Source organism: Phycodurus eques, chromosome 12 (genome assembly GCF_024500275.1).
Source record: "Phycodurus eques isolate BA_2022a chromosome 12, UOR_Pequ_1.1, whole genome shotgun sequence".
Taxonomy (NCBI): Eukaryota; Metazoa; Chordata; class Actinopteri; order Syngnathiformes; family Syngnathidae; genus Phycodurus; species Phycodurus eques.
In genome coordinates, this window is record NC_084536.1 from 12,937,491 (window position 1) to 12,955,885 (window position 18,395).

General features: G+C 40.7%; 1 protein-coding gene across 6 annotated transcripts in view; it reads left to right on the forward strand.

The window, feature by feature from the left end:
• The window catches only part of slc39a10 (solute carrier family 39 member 10), a 107,249-nt gene that overhangs the window by 81,099 nt on the left and 7,755 nt on the right, over positions 1-18,395 (forward strand). For 5 of the 6 annotated variants that reach the window (XM_061691656.1, XM_061691654.1, XM_061691657.1 and 2 more), the window contains exons 3-9: positions 93-1,111; positions 1,747-1,924; positions 10,079-10,254; positions 12,049-12,207; positions 12,943-13,051; positions 13,125-13,418; positions 15,469-15,549. In XM_061691656.1, coding sequence (XP_061547640.1) covers positions 113-1,111; positions 1,747-1,924; positions 10,079-10,254; positions 12,049-12,207; positions 12,943-13,051; positions 13,125-13,418; positions 15,469-15,549 — 1,996 coding nt within the window. In that variant the 5' untranslated portion in view covers positions 93-112. Of the gene's footprint in view, positions 1-92; positions 1,112-1,746; positions 1,925-10,078; positions 10,255-12,048; positions 12,208-12,942; positions 13,052-13,124; positions 13,419-14,060; positions 15,550-18,395 lie in introns of those variants that run through there. The other variant, XM_061691659.1, reaches the window with a different exon arrangement.

Genomic DNA, 18,395 nt, shown 5'->3' on the forward strand with positions numbered 1-18,395 from the left:
CTAAAAGACGTTTGCTCATATTATGAACAATATTAACAATGTTATTGACATGTCATATCTCATATCTATAAAATAAAATTTTGTTTTGGCAGGGGACCAGAAGTTTGGGACAATGCGAGTCCACGTGCACACCAGATTTTGTTTCCTGTGTGTGCTCACATTCCTCTATCACCAGTCCAGCCACTGTCACGGAAACGGGCACCATCAGCAGCACCGCGGCCATCACCACGCCAACCACACGCACAATGACCTGCAGATTTCCGAGGCTCCGTATGTGAGAAGACCTACTCCCACTGCAGAGTTTACCCATCATAAGGAGGGTTCTTTAAAAGAAGAGCAGCACTTCTACATCCAGCAGTTGTTCAGGCGTTATGGCAAGAAGGACCGACTTGATTTCCAAGGATTTCAGAGTCTCCTGGTTAGCCTAGGTCTTGGCAAAGTGAAAGTGGTAGACATGGATCACGACAATCTCGGGCACGACCACGTCGCTCATCTAGACATTCTCGACGTGCAGGAGGGCCTCCATACGCATGGCGAAACTCGTGGCAATGTTCGTCATAGTCCCGGCTCCCACCAGCCGCACACAGAACAAGGTCCCACGGAGTGCAGTCAGCACACCACCGCAGCCAGCACACCTCCCGGCGCATCGAGAGAACACCCCCATAAACACAATCATGATCATAATCACACCCACAGTCATACGCACGATGCAGACCATAGACCCGATCATGCCGAGGAGGATGACGGCGAACACTCTGAACACGCACAAATGAGCACAGATATGTCTCCCACTAACCTGGAACATCAGTCTTCTGCCCAAACGGACACACCTCACATCCCTCAAGACCTGCTGTCTTCTACTGCCCCCACAGACCCTAAGCCCAAGAGGCCAAGAAAACCAGGAAAGGTCAGAGGACAACGAGGGCAAAACAAAACTCTATCACCTCCCACAGCACTGTCTGATAACCACGACCACAAAAATGGAGTCGATCATGGTCACGACTATTCTCATAAAGACAAACGAGAAGCACTAGGGGGGCCCAACACTGCAACAGTTACAGGCCCTATTCTGTCTGGACATGCAGGTGGCTTGTCTCATCAGCATGAGGAGGTAGGGACTACAAAATAGACCACACAAATGATGACAGACTCATCTTTTTATTTATTGTTTCTGTCAAAGATGCAGGGAGTTTGTTTGCATGCTCAAAAATTTGTAGGCAGGCTATTTCATTTTGACTGTTTTAAATAATGTCATTTCCATTTGCATTTTTTTTATTGAAGAGGAAAAAAATCGATTAAAATCAGAAATAAAATTTTGAGGGGGTGGGGGGGGAATTGGGGTTTGTTTTAAGGCCATATCGCGCAGCCCTGCTGCCAATCATGTGCAAAGAAACTGATTGTACATTTACAGATACAAGCATTTCTGTACAGTACACAATTGGACATATGTGACTTGCAATGACTGATGTTGACTATGTTTGTAGTTGGGGGGGGAATAGTTTAAATCAAAAGATGCCAAAGTCAGACAAGACCATCTTCCTATTTAAATACTTTAAAACTCAAACAAAAACTATTATGGCATTTAGCCCCACTGTTGGATAACAAAATTCTTTTTAGAAATGGGCAGCCAGCAAAAGATTTACTTGATTGTTTAATTTCACATTTGATAGGTGAGCAGACCCAAATTCAAATGATTTTTCCATAATATATATGTCACCCCTGCTATGTCTCTCTCTCCTGTCCCAGTGTTTGAACCTGAACCAGCTCCTCACCTACTACGGGCTGAGTCCCAACTCCCTCATCTCTCCGAGCCAGTTCACCTATTTGTGCCCCGCCCTGCTGTACCAGATAGACAGCCGCGTGTGTATCCGCCATTATCACCAGATGGATGTGGAGCAGGAAGCCTTGGAGAATGTCAATTCTGGTAAGAGCGAATAGTCTCATCGATCCGGCTCACTCGGGCAAACATGTCAATACAGTAATGTTAAGATCAGCCTGAAATAGTTTAACTATAGCGGCACACCACTAGAGGTAACAACCAGAATAACACACCCTTTCATTTGGAGTACACTTACTCTGAATAGAAAGGGCAGTAGAAGTCAACTCTTCAACACAGTTGAATGGGTTGAGGTTCACTCAACTCACATTATTCTGTCAACTCAGAAGAGGTTTTAGTCATTTCATCTATCACAATATTCTTTATTCACTCACTTTTTATACTTTAAACTGCATTTTTTTCTCAAGAAAAAAAATTATGTCACAAATGTAGGCTGTCAGGTAAGCCTCATTACTAATTAAATACATCACCATAAAGGAGACACACACAGAGTGTCATGTCATGTAAATGCTCTGACAAAGTGGGGAAGATACTAGCATATTTAACTCCATCAATTTAGCATCACATTTGGGGTTCTGTTGAGTCAGAAGGTAAAATATTCTTTAATCTTCTAATGGTGATGTAATTACCTGCATTTGACATAAGCGGTACGGAAAATGGATGGATGGATGAGTAAGCCCATTACTCATTAATGGTCTTGAGTGATAGTCCAATACAAGATAGCCAGTATGTTTACATGCACCTCTTCCCAAAACTGCAATAAATATCCACTGAAACCAAACTTTTAAAATACAAATAAACACCTTAATCTGATTGTGTACAACTTTTAAAAGTCGAATTAATATATCCAGACTAGGCTTGTAGCCGTAGCGATCTTCCTTGTTGCATCCTCACAGCTAAACAAGCTCAAACGTGCAACATCACCACCTAATGTAGCGGAGGCTGACATTGTTTGACTTCTCCGGTTCTCTTGGACAAAGCAAACTGTGAGATATGTTTTTGCAGTAAGCCAGGCACATCGTCATGAAAGCTCTGTGAAGTAGGAAATTTAATCATAGTTCCCTAATAGTTTGTCCAACCGAGATCTTTTCTGTTTTACTACATTGGTTGTCTCCCTGTGGGTTTGAGATTATCTTTTTTTTTTCACATTTTCTGCTATACTGAACACTGCTGAAAACTCACCAGATCATAGTTTGAAAATCAGCAGTTTAAAAAAAGATTTGAAAAAACAACACTTTTCAGAGCTAATGAAGTGTTTCCCCGCCCCCAAAAAATCTAATAAACATAAAGGCAATAAAAAAAAAATGTGAGTTGATTAATACAAATGTGAAAATATTAATTGTGAAATACAGTATTTATTATTGATATTTAATATAGTTTTGGGAGGGTGGGAGGTTTTGACGCTTGTATATTTATTTATATTTTTGGGCTTATTTAAAATGTACAAATTCAACATTACAAATTAGCAGTGGTGTGACACCGCTGAAAGCTGGCAATTGTCTCTTTCTGTGACTTTTTAAAGCATGTGTCTAACACTATGATCGCATAGTGATGTCACAATGAAAACAATACTCTCTAGTCTTTTCCTCTTCCGGCTTCCTTTCCAAAGCCACTAATTTCTTTTAACTATTAGTAACCATGCTTTCTGGAGGGAAGGGAACAAATTCATAATGGTTGTTCCGGAGAATTTGATAAAAGTGTGGATAATCCCACAACCTTACACGCTACCAAGAATAAAACTTTTTTTTGCCATTTTCACAAGTCGTGAAAATCTGTTGGAAAGGAATAGGCATTTCGCCAGTCATTTTAGCTTATTTTTGGTGAAATCTTCAGTCGCTAACTGCTTTAATGTAGCCCTTTATTAGAACAAAACTGGTATTGGTGGTGCCTATTTGTGAACACTACAAAAACAAAAATCTGATTTTTCATGCCATTTACTGACAAGTGCTTGTAATAGCCTTCAACAGTCATGTAACAGCCACTACAATCCGGGGAATGTGTTTATACCCTGTGGCTGTGACACTGAGATTGACAGTGTTTTGAGTTAATTAGTTACAGGATGTGGACCAATGTTCATGAAGCCATAAAGTTTGCCGCTAATTTAAAGACTAGTATTCACTATTTATGATGACAAAAAATAATAATAATGCATGCCACAGAGAATACTTTAACACTAAGTTGTGGTCTTGCTCCCTATTTTGTACACGTTTATAGCAGTGATTACTCGTGTAGTGGTGTCACGGTACCAAATTCTGTCTTCGATACTATACATTGCCGTGAAAAAGTATTGCTCCCCCCCTTATCAAAATAGTATATTTTTGCATAGTTTCCCCACTTTAATGGTTAAGATCATCAAACAAATGTGAATATTAGACAAATATAACCCAAGTAAATTTAAAATGCTCTTTTTAAATGGTGAGTTAATTTATAAAGGAAAAAAAAACTATTCAAAGTTACCTGGACCTGTGTGAAAAAAGTAATTACCCCCCTTGTTAAATCATGAATTGATCACAATTTTTGGTTAATTTTCACTGATCACACCCAAGCCTGATTACATCCAGACCTTTTCAATCAAGAAATCACTTAAACAGAATCGGTCCCGAAAAAATCAAGTCAGAAAAAAAGATCTAAAAAAGCTGCAACAAAAGACACGATCCAAAGAAATTCCAGGACAGTTGAGAGATAAAGTAATTGACACCTGTCAGTCTGGAAAGGGTTACAAAAGCCATTTCTGAAGCTTTAGGATTCCAGCGAACCATAGGGAGAGCCATTATCCTCACATGGAGAAAACATGGAACAGTGGCGACTCTTCCCAGGCGTGACCAGCCAACAAAGATTTACCCCAAGAGAACAGAGGAACTCAGGACATCTTCTAATGAACTGCAGGCCTCCTGAGTCTCAGTTAGGGTTAGTGTTCATGACACAACAATAAGGAAGAAACTGGGTAAAAATGGCATCCATGCCAGAGTTCCAAGGCAAAAACCTGCCGACCATAAAGGCTTGTCTTATTTTTGCAACAACAACAAAAAACATTGGAATAATTCCCAAGATTTTGTGGAGAATATTATATGGACTGTCGAGATAAAAGTTGAACCTTTTGGAAGGTGTGTGTCTCGTTAACATCTGGCGTAAATGTAGCACAACATATCAGAAAAAGAACATCATACAAATAGTCTAACATGGTGGTCGTAATGTCTTTTGCTGCTTTGTTGCTTCAGCACCTGGACAACTGATTGATGGAACCATGAATTCTGCTCTTTAACAGAAAGGAGAATGCTCAGCCATCAGGTTGTGACCTCAGACCGAAGTGCACTTGGGTTCTGCAGCAGAATAACGATCCAAAACACAGCAGCAAGTCAACTTCTGAATGGCTTAAAAAACAAAATGAGGGTTTTGGAGTGGCCTCATCAAAGTCCAGACTTGAATCCAATTGAAATGCAGTGGCATGACCACTGCATGAAAAAGGCCGTTCATGCTCGAAAACCCTAAATTTTTGCTGATTTCAAACAATTTTGCAAGGAAGACCGGGCCAAAATATCTCCACAGAGATGTGAAAGGCTCATTGCCAGTTATAAAAAACGCTTGATTTCAGTTGTTGCTGCTGAGGATTAGGTTTAGGTTTACTTTTTAACACACGACCAGGTAACTTTGAATAGTTATTTTTTTCCTTAATAAATGAAATCACCATTGGAAAAACAGTGTTTTAAGTTCACTTGGGTTATATTTGTCTGATATTTGTATTTGTTTGATGATCTTCAACAAAGTGGGGAAACTATGCAAAAATATAAGAATTTGGGAAGGGGGGCAGTAGTTTTTCACGGCACTGTACCTGAGCCTGCATAAAGTACGTCGATACCGGTAATGAAAGGATACCACAGAGAAAATCTCAACCCTCAGTAAAAGCATTATAATTGAAAACTGACAAAACAACTTCAAATACTTTTGTTTCTTTTTAATTTTCAAAACATTTTGAGAAACATGAAAAATAATGTAATAATGGAATTAGCCCATTCTTAACATTAGTCATTTAAAAAAAATAATTTGATCAATGCCTGTATTTTCATATACAGGTATATAAATGACAAATATGTGTATGTCTGTATGTATCTAAAATTGTACATCTAGATACATTATATGTAATATATCCATCCATCCATTTTCTGAGCCACCTCTCCTCACTAGGGTCGCGGGCGTGCTGGAGCCTATCCCAGCTGTCATCGGGCAGGAGGCAGGGTACACCCTGAACTGGTTGCCAGCCAATCGCAGGGCACATACAAACAAACAACCATTCGCACTCACAGTCGCACCTACGGGCAATTTAGAGTTGTCAATTAATGCATGTTTTTGGGATGTGGGAGGAAACCGGAGTGCCCGGAGAAAACCCACACAGGACACGGGGAGAACATGCAAACTCCACACAGGCGGGGCCGGGGATTGAACCCTGCTTCTCAGAACTGTGAGACAGACGCTCTAACCAGTCGACCACCGTGCCGCCTATGTAATATATATATAATATAAAATATTAGACCACCCTTGTTTCTTCTATTCAGTATAATACCTGGTACTACTACAGGCATTATACTTGAAGAATTCCAAAACTTAATTGTATTTGATAAATATAATTTTGGTTATTATCAAGAAAACCATGGAAAATGAGAGCTCGATATAACGTCTTATGTTAAACTCGTATGAGCTATTTTCAATATCATTATATTTGTCCAAACAAAAGGTACCTTTAGTTGCACCTGGCATTAAAAATGAACAAGAAACTGAAGAAACGAGGAGTCTATGTTGTCCGACTATATATTTCTATTTCTACATTTATACATACTTTACTCATACTTAATACGGTGTATTTCAAGCTTACAAGCTTTTTATTCAAACTTTTAGTGTGCAGTGTTCTTGTATTTGGCTGCATTTGATTTCTCTCATTGTAAACAATACATTGTTTTTTTTATTGTGTACGGACCGAGCCCCGACACACAAAAAGTGGAAGTTTTTGCTCAACTTGGATAATAAGTAGTTTTTCTTTTGCATTCCGGTGCACCTTTATGCATCCGGGTTGGAGGCAAAGCGCTCCAAGTTGGGCTTCTGTGCGGCGCACACCCACGCTAAATTGTCTCATGCTGTTGATGTTATCGATCTCCTGCTGGTAACACAGACTCTTGTGTGCCTCAAATTCAGAGTTTCCCTAACAGCACAGGACAAGCCACCGCATATAAGACTGACTGACATTACTCACATGGCCTCGCGAGCTGTGGACTCTGAGGTCACATCCCGGTGGCTAAGGCTAACGTGTCTGCAGGAGGCATGAGCTTGTCGGCAGTCTGAAGCCATTTCATTGTCCCAGCTCCCACACAGTCGGGCACAGACAACTTGTTGGAAGGCAGAGAGTCATTGGCTAACTGTCGGCTTTTTGGGTACTGGCCTTTAAGACACAGTATGAGTTGAGCGCTGTCGAGTAATTTTTTTTGTTTTTTTAACTACCGGTACAAAAAAAACAACAACCTGGTACTGTGCAATTTCTGACATCAAAATTCCTCGGTACGGTACTGGTTTCGGTACTTGGTCCAACAGTACCCAGGTGTCTTGATAAAGGGTCTCTAATATTTTGTCAAAATACAAAAAGGATAAAGAATTACAGCACGTTTAATAGCAGGGATGTGAATCGAATAACTGGTTCGCAGTAATTTGATTCCTAGGAATCGATGTGTTTGCTTGCCTGACGATTCCGCTTACCGATCTTTCATATCGTCCGTGACGGTAACACTACAACAGTTGCTTAGTCACATCATCCTTGGTAAGAAAAGAGTCTCGTTAGTGAAAAAAACCTTAGGCGCTCGACAATGGACCAAGATTCATCCATAGGCATTGCCACACGCTACAGGAGCGTTCTTCTGTTTACCTCCTGCTGGCATCTGTGGGGGAGCTGGGAAAATGGAGTTGTTTTCTCTGTGGTCTCAGAATGCCCCTCTTTTTGTGCTGTACCAATTAGGAGCACATAAGTGACACCCCGCGCAATTTTTCCCGAGACGGTGCTCACAGGAGAGTCATAATTGGAGAGAGGATGAGCACCAGTGGGTCTGCTTCTCTATTCGGTTCTGTTGCAGTCATCAACTACTGCGCCGTCGCCACCCGCTGCAAAATATAATTCACTTTTACACACACACACACAGTACATAAAAACACAGCCATGTCCGGGTAATGAATAGAGATCTAGATGAGCTGCATCGAGTGTAAAACTGCAGTTATGTACTGTCAGGCTGGTATTCATTCGCCTCTCAGCGTTAGTGCATTTCGCTTGATGCAACAAATAAGAAAGCAGTCAACTGTAGCCCCTTGGTTTTTTCCAGGTGCAGTAAAAACGGTGGCAACAATAATAGGAGAAAGGGAGGGTTACAGAAAATTTTTATCCAGTTTTTCCTCCCTAACGATGAGGCTCGCTTGTCAACATGGATGTGGTCTGCTGCCCTCTCAAGGGATTATCTTACTTTTATCGCAAACAAAACTTTTGTATGTGTATGTAAAAGAAAAGAAAAAAAAATTAATAAAGAGAATTATTCTTTGAGGTATAACGTCACCGCCCATTGCTTTGGTGCTTTGCCACTGCATAGTAAGCCACTTAGGCCTCTGTTGACTTAGCTGCTGTAAATACATAAAATGTTGCTTTTCATTGGACATCAACAATATGTAAACAGATGAGTCATCTTTGAAATTTTTTTTCTAATTATTCACTATTACTGCTCAACGTACACTACGCACAGAAAGTTTAGGGGATAGTAGGCTTTTAAGTGAAATTTCAGAATTAACCTAAAATGCACTTTCCAGATGATCTTAATTCGACCTTCTCTAAATTTTTTAATATGTCCAACTGAAAATGCTCAATTTCAGACAGACTATTGGTATGTGTGTGTACTCCACTTCAGTCCATTGAGTTCACAAGACTGCAGCAAAGTGTGTGGTTGTCTCTTTCATCGACTTAATGCTACATCCATGTTCCTGTGGGGTTTAAAATGGCATTAACAAAGCACTTAAATACCTTTTTCATTTAATCTCTATTGGGCTATGACCTGTAGAGAATCATCCAGATGTCAGCTCTCCAAATTGTAGTGACGAGCGGCTATGGGATCAACACGTTATGACTGCTTCCTGCCAAGAGCAACTTGTGCCTGTTTTGCGAGCGAGAAGTTTTACCAGGGGAAATGTTTTTTCATAATGTTTCTTAATCCTACAGCTGGTTAATGAGACAGTTACAGCTTGATTCTGTCTCTCTAAAGACCACTCTGTCAGGCAGAAGACACATCATCTGCTCACATACTTCCCCACCTGGGGTCCATTCGACAAGGATAGGCGGCGTGTCTGCCAGTGTGACTTTTACAGTTATTAGTCATTTCTCCATTTCTCTGGTGAGGCTTTTACTTGAGATGTATCCTTGAAGGCAAGGAAACCAGAGTGGCAAGAATACAGGTTTGTCGTCTTGCAAATCCCACTTTGTCAGGCTTCATGGTGGCAAGATTGCCTGTCAAAAATAACTAAGCAGCACATATAAAACAGCAGCATAAGGCATGGTTTGGGGTGACAAAAGCAAGAAGAGACTGCAGGCTTGTAAACAGTGGAGGCATTGGAGGGGATTCACATGCCATTGAAGGAACTTGATCAGAAAGGGGCAACATTTCTCCACTAAAAGAGCAAAAAGCTTTCTTTTTCAAAATACCAACTTGTGTGCATCTAACCTAGACTTCACTGTAGCAATGTCTTATCCAAATCTGGCTAAAATCTTCTGTTTGTTTGCCGAACGCTGGTTCTCTCTGTTGTTGCTTGTTCGCATGTACTAGCAGGAAGGTGTGTACATTACATGCGCACTGTGTTTCAATCAAGAAAAGCCCATAGCCAAATGTCACTGGTGAAGGATCTGGCTTCGGTTTAGCGAACACCCCACCACTGGTGTGACATTGAATTTCATACTACATTAAGCATTTCGTCCTCTGTGACTAAAAAGTCATAAAGTTTTTCACTATGGCCTTGCACTGTTTTGACAGTTTAAATGATAGAGTACCTTTTTGCCACACTACTATGCCTTGTGCCTTCCATCAACGGCGTTGGCCCCTCCACCCCTTCAAAAAAAATTTTGGGGGGAAAAAGTGGGATTTGAAACTCAGCCAGCCAGCAAAAAACTGGTCGTAAAATCGTTTGCTACTCAGGGTCCACTGTTGAAGCTTATTTTCTTGATTTTGTCTCCAGTGTGGACCTGGGTGTGGGGCTTCGTGTCCATCACCATCATCAGCCTGCTGTCTCTGCTGGGAGTTATTTTGGTGCCCATCCTCAACCAGTCCTGCTTCAAGTTCCTGCTCACCTTCCTGGTAGCCCTGGCTGTGGGCACACTCAGCGGCGATGCTCTCCTTCACTTACTGCCTCATGTGAGTTGGCCATCGAATACAGTGCTATGAAAAAGTATTGTCCTCCTTCTCAAATTCTTATATTTTTGCATAGTTTCCCCACTTTGTTTAATATCATCAAACAAATGTAAATATTACATACATATAACATATACAACAGAATTCACTTATTCTGTTTTTAAATGGTGATTTCTTTTATTCAGGAAAAAATAAACTATTCAAAGTTACCCGGCCCTGTGTGAAAAAGTAATGGCCCCGAAACCTAATAACTGGTTGGGCCATCCTCAACAGCAACAACTGAAATCAAGTGTTTTCTATATCTGGGAATGAGTCTTTCACATCTCTGTGGAGATATGTTGGCCCACTCTTCCTTCCAGAATTCAACAGAAATGGTGGGTTTTTGAACATGAACCGCCTTTTTAAGGTCATGCCACTGTATTTCAATCGGATTCAAGTGTGGACTTTGACTGGCCACACCAAAACCTTAAGTATTATTATTATTTATTTTATTTTTTTTAAGCCATTCAGAAGTTGACTTGCTAGTGTGTTTTGGACCACTATCCTGCTGCAGAATACAAGGGCGCTTCAGTTTGAGATCACAAACTGATGGCTGAACATTATCCTTCAGGGTTTTCTGTGAAAGAGCAGAATTCATGATTCCATGAATCACAGCAAGTTGTCCAGGTCCTGAAGAAGCTAAGCAGCCCAAGACCACACACTACCACCACCATGTTTGACTGTTGGTATGATCTTTTTCTGAAATGCTGTGCTACATTTACGCCAAATGTAACGAGACACACACCTTCCAAAAAGTTCAACTTTTATCTCGTTAGTCCATATAATTTTCTCCCAAAAGTGTCATTCAGATCTTTTTTTTTATTTTATTTTAGTTTTTTTGCAAAAGTTATAAGAGGCTTTTTTATTTTTTATTTATTTATTAATTTTTTGGGTCAGCAGTAGTTTTTTCCTTGCAACTCTGCCATAGATTCCATTTTTGCCCAGTGTCTTTCTTATTGTTGTGTCATGAACTTAACCTTAACTGTGGCAGTTCTTTAGAAGTTGTCCTGAGTTCTTTTGTGGCCTCCTGGATGAGTCATTGTTGTTCTCTTGGGGTAATCTTTGTAGGCCGGCCACTGCTTGGAAGGTTCACCACTGTTTCATGTTTTCTCCATGTGAGGATAATGGATCTCCCTATGGGTCGCTGGAATTCTAAAGCTTTAGGAATGGAATTTTTAATCCTTTCCAGACTGATGGATTACTTTATCTCTCGACTGTTCTGGAATTTATTCGGATCGTGTCATTTTGATGTAGCTTATTTAGATCTTTTGTTGATTTTTATTTTGTCGGGACATATTCTGTTTCAGTGAGTCAGGCTTTGGTGTGATCAGTGAATAATTCCCAAAAGTTGTGATTAGCACAATTAATTCATGATTTAACAAGGGCGGTAAATTACATTTTCACACAGGGCCAGTAACTTTGAATAGTCCTTAATAAGTTAAATCATTTAACAACAGCATTTTAAGTTCACTTGGGTTATATTTGTCTGCTCTTTACATTTGTTTGATGATCTTAAAGTGGGGAAACTGCAAAAATATAAAAATTTGTGAAGGGGGCCAGTACCTATTCACAGCACTGTAGTTGCACAATAGAAAGTCTAACGCATACTGTTGTATGATGCTGGTTGAACTAATAAAAAAAAAAAAAAAAAAAAAAATTCTATAATGTTATGCCTGTTATAAAACCCACAAATACAGGTAAGTGGCCTTCTTTTTGACACACGTACTCGATCCCAACCGTTTTACTTTCTGTCAACAGTCTCAAGGGCAGCATGACCACAGTGACGAGAGCCATGGCACTGATCTTGTGACAGACTTTGATGGAGTGTGGAAGGGCTTGACTGCGTTGGCTGGCATTTACCTCCTCTTCATTTTTGAGCATTGTATCGGCATGTTTAAGCACTACAAGGATCAAAGGGTAAGAGAAAGCGACGTCTAGCCTAAGATTGATTATGCCTGTGTCGCCACCTGAGCTTTTGTTTAAGCTTTGAAGTCGTGGTGGTCATTCGCCCATTAAAAATCAGTGGTGAGAAGTAACAAATTAGAAGAGCAATACTTTTAGGGCTGTCACTATCAAAGCTATTCATTATTGGTCGAATAATCGACGAATAATAGCCCTGCCCACCACCCACTATATATATATTTTTTTTCTTTTTTTTACACTATGAACATGCATTTTATTCTCCTTTATGTAGGACGGACTTTGATCATTAAACTGTATATGTTGGTATTGAGTGTATGGTATAAATTTGGTATACAGAATTTGAGATAGCAAAATGCTAAATGCTGAACAGTAAGCAATCACGATTGGTATTGGCGTGACCCCTCCAGCCCCAAATACTTTGTTACTTCTTCAGGCATCTGCACTTCACTTGAGTATCTATTCTGCTGATTACTTTTTACTTTTACTCTCAACATGTGAAAACAAAACGGATTTATCTGCTTTCTGCTCCTTACCTGGTCAAAACTGGCTTTCAAAGTTTTTATCAAAATGGGTATTATTTCTAACTGACAGTAAGAATTCAGTTTTACTTTTCCTACTGAAGTACCTATCAGACTCTTTCCTATTACCAGTTTTTTTTTTTTTTTTTTTTTTTTACACTACCTGTACTTTGTCACCACTCTTAAGAATACATTTGTTTCTACTTGTAAGTCTGCGAAGAATGCAAGTCAAGAGGGCAAGATTGGCAGGAAGTTGTCAGATCACAAATTAAATCGCCGCTCCGATGCAGAATGGGTGCACTTGAAGGCGCTCGGTGATGGTGAGTAGTGCTCAGGCAACCTTGCCCCGTCCTGCCAGTGAACTACCACTTTTGACATTTCAATTCTGTTTAGACCCCGACACCAGTGCCATCTCCTGCGACAATGACCACAATGACACGCAATTCACAGAGCTCCGGACGCCCGACTCCCCCACCAACAAGACGCCGCTGAAACCTGCCGACGCCCACCGGTCGCCCGCTAAGGTGAACGGACACAAGGTCAACCAGCACAGTCACGGCCACAGCCACTCCCATGGTGGGAACTGCCACTCGGATCAGGAGATGAAGGACGCCGGAATAGCCAGCATCGCCTGGATGGTCATCATGGGTGATGGCATGCATAACTTCAGCGATGGGCTGGCCATTGGTACGCGCTATCTGAATTTTAAGGAATGCTTTTAATTTGATGGGCAGAGTTCGTAAGCTTGTGAGCTTCTACATATCTTTCCTGTCAGGCGTAAACTACATATTTCTAAATATGGGAGATTTCATATTTCTTCCCAAATCAATACTTTTGGTCTATCCCCATGTCGTTTTTACGCATTATTAATGCATTTAAAGTGTTGAAAATAGCTTGAGAATAAATCTAATAACTCTTTTGAACACTCAAGTGAGAATTGTTGTAAAATTCTGCTTCTTCTTTACTCCGTGGTGCCATGCGGCATTATGTCGCCTCAGAATTGAAAGTCTGGATGTTTTTTTCAAGACATTCATGAATAAAAATTGTTAAGTTAGATATATTTGAGTAAGCCAGTTTTGTTAAAAATGAATAGCTGTTATTCTTCGGTGTTGAAAAAACTGGTCAGCTAGGAAGGTAAGTTAGCATGCACATTAATTTACGTCGATTACGCTGCTTAATCAGCGCAACGTTAATTTATTGCATCATTCATGACTCTTAGTCCTTTGAAAAAGAGTTTAGGAAGATGATGTAACCACAGTCATTTGCTTTTCTGAAGTATTAAGGCCTTTTCACAACAGAAAGCGTGCCGTCGGCTTTCCCATTGTGTAGGTGCTGAGGGGGCAGGACCATGGAATGACGTGACACGGCCAGCTAGTGCAGACGGCATTTGACACTTCGCACCCTCGAATAGCACACTGTTCCATCGTGGTGATGTCAGAAAGCGCTGAAAGATACCAAGACATCTCTGCAGGAGGCTTTCAAATTGCTTCCTGGCCAGCCTGAAATATACCTTGAAGTGCTCTTCGTGGAACTGTAGCTAACAAACAAGCTTAAACTCCAAGATCTTGCTGTGAAATTAGTATGGGATGCACACATTCCATTTTTATTTTGCTGCTGCTCGCCTCCTCCACTTTCTCCTTAAAATTAGCAAAGTCAGGGCTTTCTTTTACAACAATAACATACATATTGTCGAGGTACGGTCTACTTGTCTGTTAGCGAGGAAAGCCCCCATTACCTTGGCATGGTTGCAACAGGGTGCCGTCGGCCTTGTGCGCTGCTGCACAAACCTTTCACACTGTGCGAATGCGATTTGAAAAAATCTATAAAGGCTTTTCGTCTGGTCGGGGCATGGCTGGTGGCGGCGACATGTCCTCACCATTTTAATCAGTGACAGAGTAATGAATAGTGATTTTTTTAAGTTAACGATTGAACATGATTTTGGAATGGTGTTGTTGGTGCGCAGTGGTATATGGTAGCATAGCAATCAATATAAGGTATAATCCCAACTTGAACAATGCAGTTTTGGGCAACTCAAGCAACTTGACGTTTTTTTAATTTCTTGAAAAGTAGTCATTTCGGAGATGAGAGGATTCTGCCCGACAACGACAATAAAGCAATTGAGGACCAAGCCCTGTGCGAATGGTGGGGGGGAAAAAACCTGCAATTAAAATACCTCCAATTTCTTTTTAGAATTGCCTATGTTAATAAAACCGTTTAACCTGTAAATATGCAACAAACGCATAACATCCATAACACCCATAACATAACACTTTAATACACATTACCCTAAAGATTGATTTTGTGTACTTGAACATGTGAAGAAGCCTCCCCTAACTTCCACCAATAACCCAGGCTAATTCATTAATCAAACACCTGTTGTGAATTTTGCCATTCAGCTCCTTGTTAGGGAGCAGCAAGTACACAAATTGTAAAAAGAGTATGTCCCTTTTGAATTAAAATGAGTGGCACAGATGTTTTGGATTATGGAGGAACATCTAATAACAGTGAACAATGATGTTTATATTAAACTGTCAAAATCAGATGTGACCCACAAGATGTTTAAAACCTCCTGGAGACATTTGATGCTTATTCATATTCGAGGCTGTGATTATTAAAAGTTAATATGCTCGTTAGCATTGTGTCATCTCTGTGAACAACAACTTTGTCTCTTCTTTCTCTCCCCTAGTAAAATATGCCTTCCGGGTCTCGCTGACACTGTGAACTTTCTCGTCTTCAGGCGCAGCATTCAGCGCAAACCTCACAGGAGGCATCAGTACCTCCGTGGCTGTTTTCTGCCACGAACTACCTCACGAACTCGGTAAGTGCCGCACACAGAGACCACCCACTGAAATATAAACAAAACATGTTTTGTACTTCTCACGCACCACTGACTGCACACGTCACTTGTTTAGCAAGCAGAACAAAGGTGTTTGGCGAACCACTGTGCTGTGCCTCTTTTTGAACATGAATCAAAAGTGGGTCCCGTGACCGTTTTGGGCCCTGGAAACTGAACTGTTGCCTCTCATCACTCCAGAAAACTTGAGACTTGTCTGACAGCACTCAAGTGGCTTGTCAAAATGAAGCTTGGAAATAACAAATGGCACAGGTGCCAGCACCTTCATTTGCATTCAACTTCTTCTCTCTGAGGAAAATGTTCACCCCGCAACAGTAAACAATTTTTGTTCCAAGCTGTGCTTTACGTGGCTGCTTCAACCTCTTCATCTTAGTTTGGTGTAAAAAATAAAGTTGGGAAGGGTAACAAGCACACAGGATTTTCAATAATGTCACTCCTCATAAAATAGAGAGCATAAAGTACACTTGACTTGGGGTTAGGGTAGGGCATTGTTTTAATTTGAGCGGTTCCGGTTCCGGTTCCAAACGATTCTCGATTCCAATTCTTTTAGGGGGCTGGGTCAAAAAAGTTTGCATGGTTTAAATAAAGGGTGTCCAAATTGAACATCTATTTCTTAGTAGCCTGCAGCATTGACTAAAATGAATAATTTGACTTGGGGTTCTTTATAACCAGTATCAATAGCAAACCTACCTAGTACACACCCCTGACTGCAGCAAATAACTCATGAATATGCAAATTGCTTGTGTATCCCCTCACTTATACTCTCATTCTGTACACTTTTATAATTTACATAATTAATGCCACCACACTTCAGTTGTACAGCCGGGTTCACAACCCTGGTCCTGCATGCTTCTTCTCCTGCCCTTGTCCTGTTCTATCTTGTCCTGTCCTTCCCTCACAGGGTGTAGCACTACAGCCCCATGCAACACTCATATTTAACGTTTCATTGTTGTAGATAATGTAATGACTTACTTCTCTCATCCTGTTTACAATTAGTGCTTTGTCTTTTGTCTTTGTTTCTCTCTCCCTTCTAGAAACTTTGTTCTGTTCGACTGATCAAGTCTGATTCTCAATTATAATACCACAGCGGAAGCTTAAAAACGCCATTGTGACACAGTAAAACTGTTTTGGCATAAAAGGGATACAGATTTTCCATTCTGCTTGACCTAACAGCCGAACAGGACAAAAAATAGCAAACCTATGAACAAAAAGGCAATGTGTGTGGAAATAACCCAATTGACTTGATTATTAATTAATTCACTTTTCAGCTAAAAGTTAAATATAGCATTGTTAAAATAGTTAAATGTTAAAATAGGACTGTTTCATCACATCGAATGGTTTATATGTGCAAGTTTTAACTTGACTTTCTGTTTTAAACTTGTAGTCTTTTATTTTGAAGGGTACGCACCGGAACTCAGCATTTTGACACGAAAAGTAACTTCACACAGCACCGGTGAATTTATTACATTTTTGTCTTTAAGACTCCTTTGCACATCCATCCATCCATTTGAATGTCCTGTACTAAATAACAGTAAGATCAAGGTAAACAGCAGAAGTTGGCAACAGAAACATTGCGAGAGCTGTAAAGAAAGCCGCCTATAACAGTGGTTCTTAAGCTTGTTGGAGGTACTGAACCTTGCAGGTATCATACATCCATTCATTGAACCCTTCCTTGATAATTGAAAAACTAAAATGTGCGTTTTTCTAAATTCAAAACACAGTTATTAAATTATAATAGCATGTAAAATGAACCATGCATGCATCAGTTGCGCACAAATTTCCTCTGTTCAACAAACAAAACTAACAAAAGATGAATTTCACACAAGACAAAAACATAACTCAGTGGATATTTACCGCAAATCAGTGTGAATTTTGCTGTTGTCTTACAGAGACACGTTCAGGAATGCGCAGCTTCACCTTGGCAAGTGCCATACTATAATAATAATAATTTTCGTAACAAAGTCTGTTCATTTTCATTTTTATGTCTACCATCCTCAAAAGCTCACAAAGAAACTTAGTAAACAGTATGAGTGTCTCTCAGGCTTCCCACGATTTGATGACGCCAAAAGGTTAAGAGCGTCGTTGTTCTGAAAAGTTGTCACGAATCATGAGTTGGGTGAACGCAAAGGGGACACACAGACACTGTGTGTGTGCGCGTGTGTGTGCGTGTGTATGTGTGTGTGTGTGTGCGTGCGTGCGTGCGTGCGTGCGCGCGCGTGTGTCTTGACTTCCTCTCGAGCCCTGTGACTGACTTACTGCACACCTGGGGTTCTGTTGGTTAAGATTCACTGCCCTAAAACAACTTTCAGTGTCAACAGTAGCTCCAGGCTCTGTCTCCCACTGTGGACAGATGGGCAGAAGGGACGGTGAGGTGGCTGAACGGAGGCGACTGAGGTTTCGTAAGTGAAAGTACGCGGACCGGGTGGTGATGTTTATGTGCACTTGGAAAGAAAGTGTGCTGTTGAGGATGACACACAGACGCTTAACCTGAGGGACGCAGAGGAATTATCAAGTGTAATAGAAAAACTGTCAATATTGTCGAGCACTCTAGGACTTGGTAAACTACAGTATGAGTAGGGTTTCAGTTTTACCACTATTGCGTTGTTTGAGTTCAGAGAAGCAGTCGGTAAGGAAGGATGCGTGCTGGTGGGTTTGTTAGAGAGGTAGAGCTGGGTGTCATCCGCATGACAGTGAATTTGAATTTATGGAAAATATTGCTAAGAGTTAAGATGTAGGTGATAAAGAGGAGGGGGCCCAAGACAAACCCCTTGGGGACACCAGAAGAAACGGGGGATAACGTGGGTAATGGT